This window comes from Bemisia tabaci, chromosome 9, assembly GCF_918797505.1.
Source record: "Bemisia tabaci chromosome 9, PGI_BMITA_v3".
In the NCBI taxonomy this organism is placed as follows: Eukaryota; Metazoa; Arthropoda; class Insecta; order Hemiptera; family Aleyrodidae; genus Bemisia; species Bemisia tabaci.
The window spans coordinates 15,109,964-15,128,319 of NC_092801.1; the positions used below are offsets into that span (position 1 = coordinate 15,109,964).

General features: G+C 35.3%; 2 protein-coding genes across 2 annotated transcripts in view; both read left to right on the top strand.

Moving 5' to 3' along the window:
- Window positions 1–18,356, top strand: part of LOC109038175 (uncharacterized) — a 44,517-nt gene that overhangs the window by 3,449 nt on the left and 22,712 nt on the right. Inside the window, exons 4-8 of the mRNA XM_072304434.1 lie at window positions 730–866; window positions 1,642–1,906; window positions 3,150–3,694; window positions 6,058–6,201; window positions 12,064–12,146. Coding sequence (XP_072160535.1) covers window positions 730–866; window positions 1,642–1,906; window positions 3,150–3,694; window positions 6,058–6,201; window positions 12,064–12,146 — 1,174 coding nt within the window. The remainder of the gene's footprint in view (window positions 1–729; window positions 867–1,641; window positions 1,907–3,149; window positions 3,695–6,057; window positions 6,202–12,063; window positions 12,147–18,356) is intronic.
- LOC109038178 (uncharacterized) overlaps window positions 12,146–18,356 on the top strand; it is an 82,262-nt gene continuing 76,051 nt past the window's right edge. Inside the window, exon 1 of the mRNA XM_072304004.1 lies at window positions 12,146–18,273. The gene's annotated coding sequence lies outside the window, so the exon portion shown is untranslated. The remainder of the gene's footprint in view (window positions 18,274–18,356) is intronic.

Here is an 18,356-nt window from a genome sequence, read left to right on the forward strand (position 1 = left end):
CACTTGTCCTCCTTCAAATGATTAAAACGGGAGCGGAGATTTTAAATCAATGCAAACTAGATACAAGGTTTGGGACTTTCACCATCAATATCCTGTCAATGATGTTAATTATCTGGCAATACTTCAAATTTAAACCTAAAACACGACTGCTCTTGTACATGAGGATGGAAAATGAATCGCAACCCACAGAAATCACTTTAAGCAACTGTAATTTTAGCCCAATGTACATTCAATGTAGCAGTGATTAAATTCATGATCTTAGCTTAGTAAAATTCACCTGAAAATTTGATATTGCTGTGTTTTTATGGGGTTTAAGTTCAGGTAAGTTTAGTTAACTGAAAAAGCTCACATAATACATGCTATGTATTGTATGCCATATTGATCAAAAATTTTCTAGCTTTTAAATCACCTCAAGAAACTGTGAAGCCTTATAGGTCCTTGGTTTTTTAATTAAGCTGAAAGTATTAATAATCGACCCAAGGAATTGTCAGAGTTAGATATTTGACCAACTCAATAAGGAACTCATATTTAACAAGGAAATTAGCACATTCTTACTGAGAAAATCTTATATGAGGACCTTTCCGACCAAACAGTGCATCTGCGTATAAGCTGATTCCTTGGAAATTCGCAATAAAGATTCCTTTTAAGTAGGCTTTGTTTTAAATCTCCAAGTGTGCAAAATTCTGTGAAGTCGTGCCAGTATCTAACTATTCGCTTGTGTCTTTTCAGAAATACAAACAGATGACAAGTCTATTTACCAGTTTCATCCCATATCCTCCGGCTCTCTACACTTCAAAGTCAAAACAACAAATGATGCGCAGGTTTGCTTGACAACAGTACCAAGGGAAGGAAACCCCATGTACGAGGTGAGATGTGAAGAGTTCATTCTTTAAAATGTGAAAATGCTTAAGACTAGCAACTTTGCCAAAACTATGAGTTGAGGTTTCATTGCAGAGAAGAGTATTTTATACTTCTGGCAATCATTATGGCATGAAGATGTACAAAAGGGTGGAATTTACAATGGACAACCACGTTTAATTTTTACTCTTTTTTGCCAATTTTGCAGGTTGATACAAATTTAGTGTGCATCTTACCTAAGATGACATAGGCAGGGTTTTTACTAACTGCGGCAGAAAACAGGGAGAACCCAGGAAATTTGATGTTAACTCAAGAATTTATAAGATAAAGAGTTTCTTTCAAAAGAGGATAGTGAAAAGAGTCATTTGGAAAAAAAATTCAAAATGAAATGCTGCCTTTATTATTGTTTCAAGTTTGAATTCCTATCATCAGCTACTAGTAAGTGCTGAGTGTGTCAAGCATTTTTCAACTACATGCAGTTTTTGCTCAAGCAAAAGTGAATCATTCGATTCAGTTTATTAAATATGTTGGTGTGTAAATGAAACGAGTTTTGCTCAAAATATCACATAATTTCATTTAAAAAAATGTCAGGAAAATCCAAAATAAAATTTTAGTAGACACCCTGTTTATGGACGATTTTGAAATGAAATTACTCACAGTAAATACCTTTTTCTTTCAATATACTGTGCTTTTTCCTAGGTGGAAAGTATACATCTTGAATTTCAACTGTGCAGTAAGTCTAAAACTTTTTTCTGATACATCTTTGGTGCTTTCTTATTCCAGGTTGTGATAGGCGGATGGGCCAATACCAAATCATGCATCAGGAAAAACAGTTCGAAAGTGGAACAAGCTCTCGTAGACACCATGGACATTCTCACTTCTGATGAATACAAAGGCTTCTGGATTCGTTGGGCCGGAGGTAGCATAGCTGTTGGTCGTGAGGGTGAATCTTGGCCTTTCATGTCGTGGGATGATCCTGACCCATTCCCAGTAGCGTATTATGGACTCTCCACTAACTGGTCCGCAACTGGACATTGGATCGTTGAAGGTGAATGTTGTACCCCTCTGCTACTTTCTATGTGTTATCATACTCTGAGAAGAACCTTCTACTTAATAATTCTTGGACAAGAACCCTCTTTGAAACACGCAGAAATTTCTTGAAACGCCAGGCGCCAGGATGCTGTTTAAAATCACCGAAATACTGTTTTAACAAGGAGATTTCCTTTTGACTCAACAAGAATTTTTTCCTGGGAATTATTAATTGGAATTTATATTGATCCATCAGACAATTTTTTGCCAAATGAGGCTACTCGCCTATTTTTTCAGTGAGGAAGGGGGGGCTTACTGAGAACAACCAATTTTAGCAGAAAAAATGTCTTGTTGAATATACTTCAGGGGAAAAATTACATGGTGAAATTAATCAGTTGTTTTTTAAAACAGGACTTTTTCAAGAATCCGATTTTTCATTAGAAAAAAAAAACTGACTGCAAGTTGTGAAGTAACTGTGAATGAATGAAGTCTGTCTAGAAATTTTATCCTCGACGCACTTAATAGTGATAAAACAGATGATAGAAGACAGTGACAAGTGACAAGATAGGCGATGACAGGCGAGGGGGTAGTGGCGATGACAGTGATAAGATTTTTGGGGACTTATATTAAAATCAGTTTCCAGCCATTTTGAGTTAAGGACTAGTTTTCTTTTAGAAATCAACTTTATAGTTTGAAGAAACTGAGAAATTTCATGAGTACAAAACCAATATTTCATTATTATTTTTCATCAAAAAGTAACTGGGCCTCAAAATTGTCAAATATATCCTGGACATTTCCTCCTTGAATAATTACTGGAATCTCTGTAGCGTCTCTTCTGGTGTTAAATCCATTTCTTTTTCCCCTCTTGGAGAACATGTTCAATCTTTCATCATTACTAATTGGTTACTTTTCATAAATAATTTTTTTTTTTTTTTTTTTTTTAATTGTTTATCACAAAATACCCACATTTTCAAAAATTTTGAGATTTAGTTCATGGCATATTGAAGTTAGTAGTATAAATACTGTATCTTGAGAAAAGGATGAATAATTTTTTATCTGCTGTGTTCAAAATTATTGAAATATAATTGTTATTTGTACAAAAATCAACTTATTTGGTCCCCCAACTTATCTTCACAACAATATTGTATCTTGTAACTCAACTTGACAAAAGCTACAGCACTGAAAAGTTTGCACAGGATTCTGAGGTCCCTTTTCTGATGAACTTCACACTAATTGACTTATTACCCTTTGGTTGATTTCAGGTTGTGTCGGCGAACCAAGCACATCAACGACACCGACTCTTGCATTACCCCAAAACCTAGTCGCTTTCCCTCAGCACCAACCCCCAGCACACGCCGTGGCCTCTCCTGGACACCCCCAACCATCCCCTGGTCATCCGCAACCATCCCCCGGTCACCCACAACCCTCCCCACAGAACCTCGCAACCCAGCACTCGGCAACACAATCCCCGCAATCCCTCCACACTCCAACAGATGGGGCATCTCTCGAGTCAGAGTCATCTTGGAGCCAAAGTCGCACAACCTCCCTCCTCACCAACGTCGTGGAGATGGTCATCGAGCCGACCGGTTGGAACGTGGCCTCTTCGTCCATGGGTTCCGGCCGATGGGTGCCGGCGTCCAACGGGGCGATACCACCCAACGCAGTCAAAGGTGGCTTCGACAAGATTGAGTTGTATGTTGGCAGGGCTCATCATGATGGCGCCCTCATTCCTGGTAAAATCGTTCCTTCCCACGGTATGTGCTATATTGCCTGGCGCGGAGTCGAGCACGGAAAACCAGATTATGACGTGAGTCTTTATGTAGTTAGCACTGATACTCAAATTTACACCACTTACTGCTTATTTTATCTCACTTTTTTACTTTATAGTGATATATATATGCTCAGTATCGGAAAACTTGTCAAACATGACTGTGCTGTATGTGTTGTCAGAAGAAGAAGAGGAAGACTCAAATTTATTTGAATATCAATAACCAAACTCAGAAATTGCATGTTTTGATCAGAAACTTCAAAATTTCCGCTATTTCTTCTTTTCTCAGAAGAAAAATAAAACTAACACCATTGTTCATTTTCGTAGAATATTTTTTCCAAACAGAGGAGGAAAATCAGTTTTTAAGAAATAATAATTCAGCAAGTTGGAATTTTTTAACCAACAAGCGTTAAAAATCCAGAAAACTGGAAATCTGAATACAGAGGGAAAAAGCTCATATGAGCACAATTTTCCCGAGACAGCGTGTCTCTTTGGGGGAAAGATGTGCTCATATGAGCTTTTTCCCTCTGTATTCAGATTTCCAGTTTTCTGGATTTTTAATGGACGTCATCTAAAAAATTCCAACTTACTGTCTTACGACCCCTGTGTCTACCGCTATCAGTTTGTGTAAATAATAATTGTTGATTCCCTAATTAAAAATAAAATATGAGGGAAAGTCTGCGTTGTTGCATATGAAAATACATGATTTCTATGTTTGATTTTGATAGATTTAACACTTCTATTACCTTTTTTCACTTTCAAGCTCTTAAATTCTGGAAAAGCAATGAAGTATCATTGGATTCTTGTTCATTATCCGTAACCAAAGGCAAAGATCCTACAAGATTGTATTTTGCGAAGAGAAAGTCCTTCCAAAAAACTCTAAAAACAAAAGTGAAAAACTGCTTCAGCTCGAATCCATTAAGACGTCATGAAATTCTCCTCTTTTTACTGAATTAAAGTCTTCTTAGGCGGACTATATCTGCTATTTGTAGACTTTTCTCTTATTAATATTTGCAAAAAGCGGATGATACTAAAATGTGGACCACAATTCTGTTTGACAAAGGTCAATTATTGAGTTAGGTCAGTTCCTCAACTAGCCTAATCAGTATACAATTTTAAAGTATCGAATGTAGGAATGAGCATGATATCTTTGAGAATTTTTCTGGCTTCCATAGGTATTTGGGAAGTAGAGTCTATAATTTAAAAAAAGGGGCAGAAAATTTGTCACTATGACCACGAATATATACAATTTCAGAGCAACTGTTTAAAAAAATAGAATAAAAAAAAAACCAAGGGGAAGTAGAAAGTTAGAGGTGTCGTTGTTTACTTTCGGTTTGCAAGCGCCAATGACGAATTTGGGCCTCTGATCAAAGTGGCGTTTGCTACTATCCACATTGAAAACATCACTCTCATGATCGTATCGTAAAAAAACTACTTATCAGTTATGATTTGCGACTTTTTTGTGGTTGTGATTTCTGTGTGGCTAAAAATTAAAGTGTTACAAGGTTTGAAAGTATTAAAAAACTTATCTAAGCTTGTGTTCTTGCTTCTGAGAGAGCCAGATGTTTTCATGTGGATAGTAGTGACGCGAAAACGCCTGCAAACCGAAAGTAAACAACCGTCAACTTAGCTGACGACACCTCTATGAGCACAAGCTACATAACCATGTAGATGAAACTTTTTCAGTTTTAGTAATAATCGTAGAAAAAAGGGGAAAAGTTACTTTCTGAGCTTTCCGCCTATAGTAAGAAACAGTTAAAACATCTTGCCTACTTTGTTCTAATTTTAGGTGTCTTAGTAGGTTTCACTGTGTTTTTTAAGCGAATTGAGTTCATAGAGAAATCAAGAAGTTGTTTGGGTTTTAAACATATTGGAAAGAGGTGGATGATTGAGCGACAACAGAAATTTTTTTAAATTTCAGTACTTTCTCTCTATAACAAGAACTCAAGGGACCGGCCGATTTCCTCGGTATAGAGAGATTCTCGTTATAACGATAGTCGTTATAGAGAGAAAGTTTAAGTTAAGTTAAGTCGTTATAGAGAGATAGTTTAATATAGGAAGTTCAAGAGACCGACCGATTTCCTCGTTACAGAGAGATTCTCGCTATAACGATAGTCGTTATAGAGAGAAAGTACTGTAGTTTGCTTTATTGAAAGAAAGTCATACTTCGAAAGTGCTTGAATTTATATTCTGTGTTGAATCATGCGAAAGAAAGAAGCGTCACTGTCAGTTTTCTATCTTCAGAATATCAGATTTTGCAGGAATATTGGTGCCAAACTATGTCATGGTGGAAATAAATCGGTGAATGCAACCATTCTTTTTTTCCTCTCTAGAATGAGTCTCATGAGAGGTACACGCTATCAAGTGTCATATTTTTTTCTAATGCAAACTTTGTGTCTTAGGTGTTGTGTGATTGTACTGTGAGTTGGATCCCTGCATCAGGCGGAATTATTCCAGAGGGAGCGCTTCCCGCGGGTACTGCGGATACCGGTGAAACATTGTTCGTGGGAAGAACGAACCATCAAGGAACCACCATCGTCGGAATGGTGAGTCAAAAGTTATAATTTTTGAGAACTATCTCAGTGATTCATTTCGATTTAGGTTTGCCTTGGTTCATAAGGTGCACTATTAGTAACGAAACAATATTAATGTGAATGTGCCTAGATGTAGGAAACGCGTTGTTATAGAAAACAGCAATATTCTGGATCAAAATTTTGTACGTATATTGACTACAAGCCTGAGAAAAGTCGCTTAAAGTTCCTAAATATTATGTTGTTCGGTTCTGTCAAAACAAAAAAACTGGAGAAAAATTAGGCAACGTGAAATGTAGTCAGGCTGATTTAAGTTAATGCGGTTCATTTTTTTGGCCTTAACTTTTGAATCAACGTAACTGCCTTTCACAATATGGATTTTTTTTGTATTTTATTTTTTCAGTTTGAAACAAAGCAACATAAGTTCTCAAAAATATTTTTGAACTATTCACCACTTGTGAACAACATACTTGCGAAATTTCAAAGCCAAAAGAGAGTTGACCAATGTCTAACACAGTCAAGTTCATCTCAGATAATTTTTGTACGATGAATCGATGGCCAAAGCAAGAAATCTTTGTTTCCGACATTGCAGACTCCCTGTCATACTTATTTTTTCTTTGGAAAACTAGTCAACGTAATTTCTTGAAAACTTCCTCGATTTTTCTTCTCCATCAGAAAATATTCCGTAGAAATTTCTAGCTATAAAATTGCCTTGTTTTCTCTTGGAAAAAATAAAATAAGAGCGGAAATTTTGAAACATTGCAATGGAGATAGTGGTTTCGCACTTTAGTTATCGAAACACTTCTGCAAGATCAAGATGATAGGGCAAGTCAATAAAATCCTTGAGGGGGGGGGGGGGTGTTCGGAGGCTTTAATCACACTAAAGTAGCAAAAAAACATGAAAAATGGGTAATAATTTTGAACCAAAAGAAGTGGCAACCATGCTAGTGGCGTGATCAACTCGAATGAGGCACCATGTGGCGCACTCCACATAAAACAAACGAACGAGCGCACAAGTATTACTCAAAGCAGCTCCACAAGTAAAATAAAAATGAAGTGTGTACTCACTGAAAGCATATTCCAACATCTGATCGTTGACAAAAGGAAAGAAGAAGAAAAGAAATCCAACCGGGGCAGACGGAGGAATCAAGATAACATCCCGCACTAACCACCGAACCCGGAGTCCCCACTGACTCTAGGGGTGGAGGCTCCAGTCACACCTGGCAAGCCGATTGTTTTTGCGACAACTGTCTCGTGATCGGGATTAATGCTTTATCTGTCCTGACTTGAAAACAAGACAGCTCCGACACCTCTCCTTTCTCTTTGGCTATAGTTTTGCCTTGTCCCCCTCCTCTTCAGGTGTGGTGATTCTAATAAAGAAGCAATGTTGCCAAGTTTGATAATGAAATGGATTTAAATATTTACTCCTGAAACTCAAAATGAGGACTTGTTAATTATATATGTGTGAGCAAGGAAAAGTGTTTTGGAAGCAATTTTTGGAAAACTTTATAGCTTTCAAGTATTTTCAATGAGACTTGGAATTTTATAAGAAAAAAAAGACATTTTTTTAATAAAACAGCCTTTGGAAATCCTGCCAGGTAAACAATTATTAGTTCTGTGGTCAAATACATTTTGGAAATTTTTCTAATAAAACAGGCTTTAGAATTTTTTCACCAGAAAATGATTTTTAAAAAAATGTCGAAAGAATATTGATAACTATCTGGGGGAAAAGGGGGGGGGAATTCCAGGAATTTACCTGTTTTATTTATTTATTTTTGTATCATCATGTTTTATTTCATACTCCATATTTTTATTTATTTTTTATACGCGTTTTTTATCTCTTTATTTTTTCAAAGTCATGAAAAAGTGTGGGAATTTTTCGGACATATTACAGGGCTTGGCTGTTGATAAATTCAAAAACAGCCAGAAAATCATAGAATATCACTACAAGTGCAACCCTGTCCAGTTCAGCCTCTGAAAACGGTGACAAAATATCACTGAAAAAAATAAAATCGGCATAACTTGAAAGGTGCAACGAAATGTTTTTTCATTATAATCCTCTTATCCTACATTTATTTTTCTTTCCACTTGGCAACATTGAATTCATAAGTCATTCTTTGATGCTCACCTGATTTATTACTCGGTTATCATAACTTCAAGTGGGTTAGGAGTAGTACGACATTGATCTGTGAAATTTACATAGTAATATATTCCGTATGAAGCTCCAGACTCTCTCTTTTCTCGGTAGAATTGATGGACTTGGCAGCAGTGTGCTCCTGGGGAAATCCCTGCCAGCTTAAGGAAACCTGGTTCACTTGAAGGAAAGGTTTCTGGGACTGGGAGACTGCTGTGTTATCGGTTAAGCAGGAATTAACATAAATCCAGTCGTTTTCCTTAGTGTGGACAGTCTGAATACTAGTTTAGGATTGATAGTTATTAGTAGACTAATCAATGTGTCAAGAGACATGATTTGCAAAACTGGCTGCTCTACGCACTGTTGCCAGCTCGCTAATGAATAATTCATAAAACGAAGGGGAAAAATTGGAAGTATCTTGTCATCATTGTATAGCCACAAAAAGACATCTCTTGAACCCCAGAGCATCACCAAATTACCTCAAATACAAATATTCTGAGAAACTTGCGAATTTTTTCCTTTGAAATTCTAGAAAATTTTCTTCACAAATTAATCTTGTGTGCACGATAATTTCAAGGATGAATTTTTATTACTTTTCTCTAAATTGAATATTTTATTGTGTGAATTATGACAACATTGAAATATTTTTATGGTAATCTTCCTCAGCCTCATAGTTGATCAGGTGTTTCTGAGATGGTGCATAATGTTCTTCAATGTAAAAAAACTAAAATGCCTTTAACAATCCCCCAAATTCTGATCTTAATTTTAGGACAAAAATCGCTCATGCTCAATGCACAAGATATGAAAAATCTTATATAGAGTTTCTGTCTTTAAATATTGCAAAAAGTGCAACCTTGTGCAACCGCATCATGTCAAAGTTCCATTTGTAGTGCTGACTGATTTTTGAAAAGGGAAAAAGGATAGAACTTGAGGAAAAAAAATCAGAGGAAATCGATCCATTGTGAAAAAGATAAAAAAAACAAATACACTCAAGGAAGTCTTGGAATATACTCTATCCACTCCTGATCGAAATTTGACAACGCTGCTAACAGATTTCATTCATCTTTCCAGAGTGACTGATTACCATAATTTTTCTCAGCATGCGTACAACACTGATACATGGTTGCCCAATATCAGTTTTAATCTACAGTCAGATCTTGAATATTTCTCCCTCTTTTTCAATAGTCTTAATTTTGTAACTGGCTTGACGTCTGAATATCACACTCTTGAATCTTTTGATGTATTTTCGGGCCTAGATTTTACAAATGTAAATTCAATTTTTCCTTCTGTTCCCTATTGAATTCAAGATACTCACACACACCTCAAGTATTTCATTGCCTCATTCAAGAACAGGTTTATGAAAATGTTTCCTCTAGATCAATTTTATTCATTCATCATGTCAAGAATTCAATTCATCCTTTTGAATGGTACACGTTTATTTTGCAAGAGGTGATTGAAAAATGTTCTACTTGTAGCCATCTATAGGTAAAATGGCCATAATCTTAGAAGAAAAAAGTTGACAAAAACGTCACTCCAAAATGCGATTTCAGAGTTCTCAATGTTTTAAAGCAGCCCTTAGTATCATAGCGAGGTAGATGTGGCACTAAAATCCTTTTCCTATCGTATGTTTTAACTCCTGTTATCCCTCCCTCCCCCCTCCTATGGCACAAAAATGACTTAATTGCTTATAACGGATTCTTTGGGATATCAGAGAGCATATCCTGTCAAGAAGTCTACCTCAAATTTTTCAACTAAACTTTTCGGAAGTTGCTCCCCTGAACGACTCGCCTCTCCGCAATAAAGTCCTTTTTTCCCAGGGACACTCATCTTATAGTGAAATATCAGGATTTTTTTGGTGGATTCCCAATCCTGTCACAGGAGAGAATATGAAATTTTGTAGGATTTGTGATAAAATCTGAATTACTTTGAGTTGGGGTTTTACCTTTTATTTGCAGGAAATATAAACGGAGATACAGAAAATAATATAAAAACGGAAATATAAACGGAATTTGGCGGTTTGAGATGAGTGTGAGAACAGAGATCGATCAAAACTAAGAATTTTTGTAACTAAGGCGACGACCAAGGGGGACCCGCTTCAGAATTCTAGTTTCAAAATACATGCTCTCTTTTAGCTGTTTCAAGTTTTGCAACGTTCAGTTTCTCCCCTCCCTCCACACACATTCTTGTCTGCGGATATGTGTATTTGTGATGGAGAATTGCAACAATAGCTCTTCCCATTCTTTTTTTTCTCTGTCTCTGCGCTTCCACGTCTATGCTACTTGAGGGCTTTGCTCCTCAAGTGTCGGATGATCTCAACAAGCTGATATGAGTCGAAATTTTGCGTTTTTCTTTTTCTTTTTTATCGAAATTGGATTGCCCTCAACTATGACAATGAACACTTCAGTGAGTCGAGTTTGATTGCCTCTTCCTTTCATCATCAAAAACATGCAGTAAATGCGCTTTGTATACTCTGTTGTATACTGCTGTTCTAAGGAAAAACGCTGTATGAACATTCCAGTGTTGTTTCAGTGTTGCCAAATTACTCCGGATAAAAAATGTATTTTGGAAGAAAGTCATGCATATTTTTCCTTGAAATTTTCAGATATTTTAGATTTAAGTGTGAACAGAATTATCTAAAAAATTTGAAGAAAAGTGTTCATGATTTTCTCATTAAATTCTTATTTTATTAAAGAAAATTTGACAGCCTCTGAAGGTTCTTACAGCGTTTTTTCTCAGCGTGGCAGTACAGTTAGACTACATTCTGCAATTCAGAACTACAATCTGGCTCTGTTTAGAAACAACATATGTACCATTACTTTCCCTATGTATAAGTGTTTTGACGGATGACCCAGAAATTGTAGTTTCTAATTGCAAAATGAAGGTCAGTTTTTCATTCGTCTAAATGACAGCTACATATGTTGCATGTTTGTGCAAGACAGAACCTTGTATATAATTATCCGATCTATTTTGAGAAAAATGGTGTATCAGCATTGCCATTTTTTAGAATTTCGGATGATGTTTCTGTTGAGAAGGACACTTTGATAGGCCACTCAACAGCAGCAGAGTCAGGAGGCAAGTCCAAAGTTCAAACTGGCTTTTATCCATCAAGAACGTTCTCAAATAAACTAAAGTTGAAAGAGGGGTTATTGGATTAATTGAAGTGGGCAAAGATGCAATGCATTATCACTGATATCTGAATTTTTTTTCCGCTAAAAGATTTTAAATCTTGAATTGCATGGTTTTAAGTTAAGTTGAACATAATTTTCAAGCTCCTAACCTTGGAGTACTAGTTAATGGACTCATAAACTGATCTGAAGAGTATAAACTTAAAAATGCGCAAACTATCCTAATTTTTGTGTGTGAGTATTATCAATTCAATCATGAGAAAATTACGTTTCTGTGACTGTTGACAGGAAAATTGACCATGATGCTGAAAATCAGAGTCTACCTTTTTTTATTTATTTTTTTTTTTTTCAAAAAAAGAAAAAAACAGGCCAATCTCATCTCTTGGAACTATAACAAAAAATTTCTCATACAGAGAAGAAAAATCACAAAAAATTGTTAAGAGACTACGTTGATTTAGTATCATATTAAACCATAAATACATGCTGAGAAATTTGCAATGCCCTGAACTAAGTTACGCGTTTTCTTAATCTAACCGTTGACATATTTTTATTTCAGCTGTAACCAAGCCTATTTTACACATGACGCTTTCAACTGATTATCTCCTCTTTTTGTTGCAGGTCCAGCCAAGTCATAAAGTGTGTTACATTCCTTACAATGGCCATGAACTGCCATACGGTGATTACGAAGTTATGGTAGTCAAGTAACTCCTCTCAGCTTTAGCTCTATGTGTTGTAATCATTGTAAATGTGAGGTTTTTTTCTGTAAGCATGAATTTTTTGGTAGCGGAAAATATGCCTGTAAACATAAAGACTCCGGCTTGACAAACTGGATCTTGTGGAGTATATTCGCTCAACAAACAAACTCGACACTTCGGATCTGATCCTTGTCACATTGTTTTGGACTTTTATTGCTTTGGAGTCCAAAAAGACAAGGGCAGGAACCTAAACTAGAGATTTTACTTGTGGCTCCAGCTGAGATAGCGGTATCTTTGGCTGTTCGCATCGAGAGCCAGTCTACATTGAAAAAAAAAATTCGTCTCAACCTTGATATACTTTTTGAATTAAAACTAGTGTTCGCAGTGCTGCCTGCTAAGGAAAAATGCCCTATGAAAATTCGAATGTTTCCAAATTAACTCTCAGAAAGTACACTTTTTTTTTTATTTATTTATTTTTTTTTGTGAAAACTAAGAATATTTTTCAGCAAAATTGGCAGACATTTTAGATCATATTATGATCAAAATTCTCTGAAAATTTAAAAGAAAAATATTCACAATTTACCTGGAAATTCGTGATTTGCCCAAAAAAAGTTTGGCATTGTTTAAAGGCTCGTACGGCATTCTTTCTCAGTACGGCAGAGTGCTACACATCCAGATCTTACACCTCAATCAGTTTTCAAGCCTTAGAAGTCTTTGTGCCAAAATACCCATAATTTTCACCCTAATTTTTGGAAGGTACGGAATTTTTCACCCATCCAGTTTTACCTTCTTTATATCTGTAAATACTTTTACCATTCCTATATCTGTCTGTTATCACTGTGTATTCTAACAATTCAAAAGTCTTAAATTCATTTGTTGTTTGAACTGTATAATCTTTGGTGAAACTGAATCACTTATATTTTAGTTGGCAAAATTTTAGATTTCCTGTCATAACATCATTTTTTTGCAGTGGACCAATCTTTGTAACTGTTCTAAATTGTGTTTGATTTGCTTTGCATTTTCAAGAATGTTCTCAGCAAAGGACCCTGCACTGACAACCTCAGAATCCTGTGCAGGCTTTTCATCATTATTTGATATGGTGTCTTTAAACATTGTGAGCTTTTAAAATCGAAACTTTCTACTTCTCAGTCTTGCTTTCCTTGAAATTGGCCCGTGGAAAGTTACATTTTCAAAGTTTATCGTTCCCTAAAGATCATGAAGAACATCACATGGAATTTAGCCAGAGCTGAATTCTTTGGTTCTATGTACAGGCACCTTTTATTGCGAAAATATCAGTGATTTTATAATAATATAAATTATGACCTAAGATTCAAACAGAGTTGTCACAGTCAGCGAATACCAGGAAACCTGAGAAATGTCAGAGAATTTGATGAAAGTGTCAAGGAAAAATTGTTAAGTCACCTTTATTTACTTTCTAGAAGGGTTTTGATGTTTTAAACAACAATGTTTTCCTGGAAACTATTTCAAATTATGTCTTCCTAAACATTTGGTATATCTCCAATTGTCTTTGTCAGGGACTATTACCCAAATGTGTCAGGGAAATTCATCTCTAAAATCTATGGCAACCCTGTTTAAAAATGCCACTTTGAAATACATTTTTTTAAAATTTTATCATTGAAGTGTGAATGTATTTCGTCTTAAGTTTACTTTCAAGGACATCTCGTATTTTGATCTCATCCAGGCAAAGAAAAAAATTCGATTTGTATCTAAATTTTGCAAATATGCAAAAAAAAACTCTCGGATAAGTTGTCAGACATTGAAAGTCTACACCTTTGTCTCACAATTCAAACTGTTATGGAATTGTGCATGTGTTCATAGTTTGTCTACCAAAGTTGTTGTCAGTCAAGGAAGGCATTTCATGCCATATTTTTAGCTTGCGCCATTGATTCACTACTTTTGATCACAACATTCAATGTTAATAGGATAATTTACCAAATGCATAAAATTTTAAAATTGTTTTAAAGTACCCAATTTGCTCCTAAATTTTTTTTTAACTCCATTAAAATAAATTTAAGTGCAAAAGAAGATGCCAAAATTATTTTAAAATTTTATTCATATGACTTGCATCCAACCCCCCGCATGTTTTTCATTACCTACAAAACTTACGTTTGTATTTATAATTTAAGGAAGTCTCAAATGACAATTAGTCTACTTGTGAACGAGCTGTCAAGTAAAAAAATGAAAGGAAACGCCAAATTTGTATCTATTTTAGAGCCAGCATTTTGGAAGAACAGTAGTGTGTAGTATTATCGATTAAACAATGTAGCAACATAAACTTGAATCAAAGCAATTCAATTATCTGTGATGTTCAAATTACATTTTAGTAGTAAGTTTTTGTACATACTGTAGATTAAAGACATCACCTTGAAAATCTTGCAACAATGGGCACTCATATTCAATATTCAGATTAGAATTAGCTTTCGTATTTAATTTTTAATGCAGATTGATATTTGTACAAAGTAACACTGCAAATTTTGTCCAAAATTTGTGTGGAAGTAATTCAGTGTAAGATGAAAATGAGAATATTTTTGAGTGGGTGTTGATGAATTATCTGGAAATTCTGCCAGAAGAATATGGTGTGTTTGTGGTCATGATCATGAAAGAGTTAAGAAAAAGGAGAGGATACTTAATCTAAAACTTTTTCCCTGATGGATGGAATACATTCGAAGATTAACCTCTGTTCTCAAGTATAGTCTGTGCAGGTTCGTACGCATTCAAAAATTCAGAACGTCATTTACATGTGATCAACTGTTGTCAAACAACACATGTTGAAATTTAACTCTGCCAAGTCCCTAGTATGTTCTAGGTACTTTGTAAAAGGGAAACTACCTGTCAATATTTATCAAAATTCTCTTAGATTTTTCTTTTCTCTATCAAAATTATTCTGTGAAAATTTCAAGTCATATTGTCCGTTAGATATTCTTCAAAAAATGAAGTATTAAGAAAGATTTTATAACGAAACAGAGTTCTATTTTTGCAGAACTTAATCATCAGTTGGTGACTGTCCATAATTGTAGTAGACGTAGGCAAATTTTCGTAGAAAGAATTTTTTTCAGATGGGGTCAAAAATTGGTCAGAATTTTTAACAGTAAATTCTCTTTAGTACCTGCAGAAACAATTTATCGATGCTCTTTCTGCTATCAACACTTCAATTCTGCTGAACACCCTGCCAAACCTTTTTTTTTTTATTAATCGCTGCTAATGTCTTGACTGAGACAGAAGCGAAACTTGTGGTTACGCTGAATAATTATGCACCATGATGTCTAAGTATGTTTTGTCAGATGACAGAGTGGTCTTGCACTTAGGAGATTTTTCCAATGGAGTAGCTGAAGCACACACAGTGATGGTGAGACTTGAGAAATATGCATTGCAATTTGCAGCATTGGAGACCTCCTCTCACAATTCATTTTTTAAATCAGAAAATACTCATCTCTTGAAAACCTCTTTGATTTTTCTTCTCTGTGTGAAAAATAATCTATGAGTATTCTGAGCAATAGTGTCCGTTTGTTCTCTTTTGATAAAACAAAATGAAAGTTGAGATTTTACAACGCTGCAATCAAAATATGCATTTTTGCAGTTTCGTTGTCGATAAGCTCTTAAGAGCCAACTCTGGATTTTGTAAATTTTGTAAAGTTAGCCAAATACTTACTCTGTAATTTTTGTGCAATCAAGTGCTTTAAAGTTTTGCAGGATGTACTTCTTCTGATGAGAGAGAACAATTTTTGTATATAAGGCATTTTAGTGACTCATTGTTGAAGTGTAATATATTTTTTACCTGTGCTTTAATGAGTTATTTTTCCAATCCTCAATATTGAACACTTTTCCAGGAATTCCACAGGTCTTGAAAACGGAACCTATTTTTTTAGATTCCTTTTCTGAAAGAAGCTTAGTTCACTCTGCTTTTTCCAAAAATTAATTTAAAAAAAAATTGGGTGCCACTGATCCAGCAGGAAAATTAAATAGGGGCTAGGGAATTGCATTAATATGACTGGAAATATGAAAAATCTTGTAGCTTGAAATCTGAAAAAATATCAGCGCTGTCCACCTAATCAAATTGACTCTCAGCCTGGTTCGTAGTTCAATGCTCCGTTTACTACACTCTGCAGAACAGAAATTCATTCTAGAAGAAAAAAAGGTTTACAACGATGACCAAATTGCGATACCACGTATCTCCGTTCGCAAAGTTGCAAACTTCCTGTCATGCTTTATTTTTTCTTTGCAGGACTTGTCTACATATTTTCTTAAAAACTTCCCTCTATTTTTTGTATCAGCAGAAAATATTCTGTTTAAAGAAGCTGTGAAGTTGGCTCGTTTCTCTTAGAAAAAAAGCAAATAGAAGTGGAAATTTAGAGACACTGCAATAGAGATAAGTGGTTTTTCTCTTTTGCCAGCGACGTGTTCTTGTCATTTGCAAAGAATTAATGTTAAAAATTTTTCATTTTTAATTCTGTGCATCCAAATTGTGGAAATGATTAATCTGGGAATTCGATCATTTTAGTCTGAGAAACTCTCCTATCATAATCTATAGACTGCAGACTCCCTGCATCTCAGTGGGGCGATTATTGAAATGATATCGACTCTATGTTGCCGCTTTGTCGTGTCACACTCAGTCGATGCTGCGACACGACAAAGCGGCGACATAGAGTTGATATCATTTCAATAATCGTCCCGCAGATGATTAGAAGCAATTTCTCTAATAGACGGCTTTTTGCAGGAAAGAACTTACATCCTTGCAGTGCTGCTTAAGATCTTAGAACTTCTTCTACATTGTAGGAAAAACTCATCATTGTATCAATCGAGTTCTATTTTTACAAAGAAAAATGTTGACTGATTGAAAAAATCATTGTCCCTGGTAGCAGTGGCTGTTGAGAAAAGTTGTAAAAAACTCGTAAATTTTAAGAGATCTCTTAAAATTTACTTACCTAAAACCACTTGAAAATTACTTAAAAAAACTCTTGAAATATTCGTATGAGAAAACCCTTTTTGGGGCTTTTTTTACATAAATTTGAAGAAAAATTTTAAGTAAAATTTATGTATTTTTTTTTAGCTTCCTGCGGGCAAAAACGAGGAAAAAAGTGGTGAACAAAAAAGTATAAAAGGAGCAGTTGCAGCCCATAAAAATTGAGGATATAGTTTATTGATTTTCACGTAAATTTTACGTTTTCTTTTAATTAAAATAACACTATTTTTTTACTCAAAAGAATTCCCCAAAAGGATTTCCTAAAACGAGTATTTTAAGAGTTTTTTTCCTTAAAAATTTACGAACTCTTAAAATTAACAAGTTTTTTACATTTTTTTGTACAACTTTTTGTAGAACTTTTTTCAAGAGCCATTGCTACTAGGGGTATACTTCAGATTTTGCTCTCACTTTAAACACGGATTACACGGGTGAGAATCTAATCGATCTTGCATAGCCATTACTTCCAATTTACAAAATTCAGTTTTTCCCAAGTAGCACAGGTTGCAATGGGGTGCAATTAACTAATTAAGTGTACAGTGAAGTGACGGGCACTGTATCAAAGTGTTGTGCATGTTGTCTGTTTACTAATTGAAGGGGCTTCTATGTCTACAGAATTCGCGCGCCAGTATCAGCCAGTTTTATTAATGCTCATCATCCCTTCTTCCGCCCTGTAATCTGGTTTGGTAGTGAAAGTACGAAGCGTTTTCTGTCCAGAATATTTTACATTCATATTCTAAAAATTATTTGTGCGAAAAATGCTGTCAAGGGCAACTTTGTGCTAGCTGCACGCCTTCTATTTTGCAGATACGACACCAACATCCATCAAGTACGAATAGTTGTATCTCTGCGCCGGCAATATCTGGTTATTGCTGTTTCCTCGGTGCGCCGCGCCGGCGCTGGTGCCGGTACATAACCTCGTAACGGTTTGTTAATTTCAAATCTGTTTTGTTAGTGTTTATTTCATGTTGTCATGGTTATTATCGAACTTATTATCGACAATGACTTCCAGGTGTTACTCATCGTCAGTTGAAACGCCTTAGTTCTTTATCCCTTTTCTGTATGTTTTATATCGTGAAATTCGGTGTTGAACCATTTCTGTCACCTCACGAACCGAGTTACTTTGCACCCGTCCGAAGGGAACTTTTAAAGTCTGTAAGTAGCAAATCAGTCCATAAATTTTTATATCATATATCACTGCAGAACATGTCTCTTCGAAGCCTCAGGAGCTTGCCTCT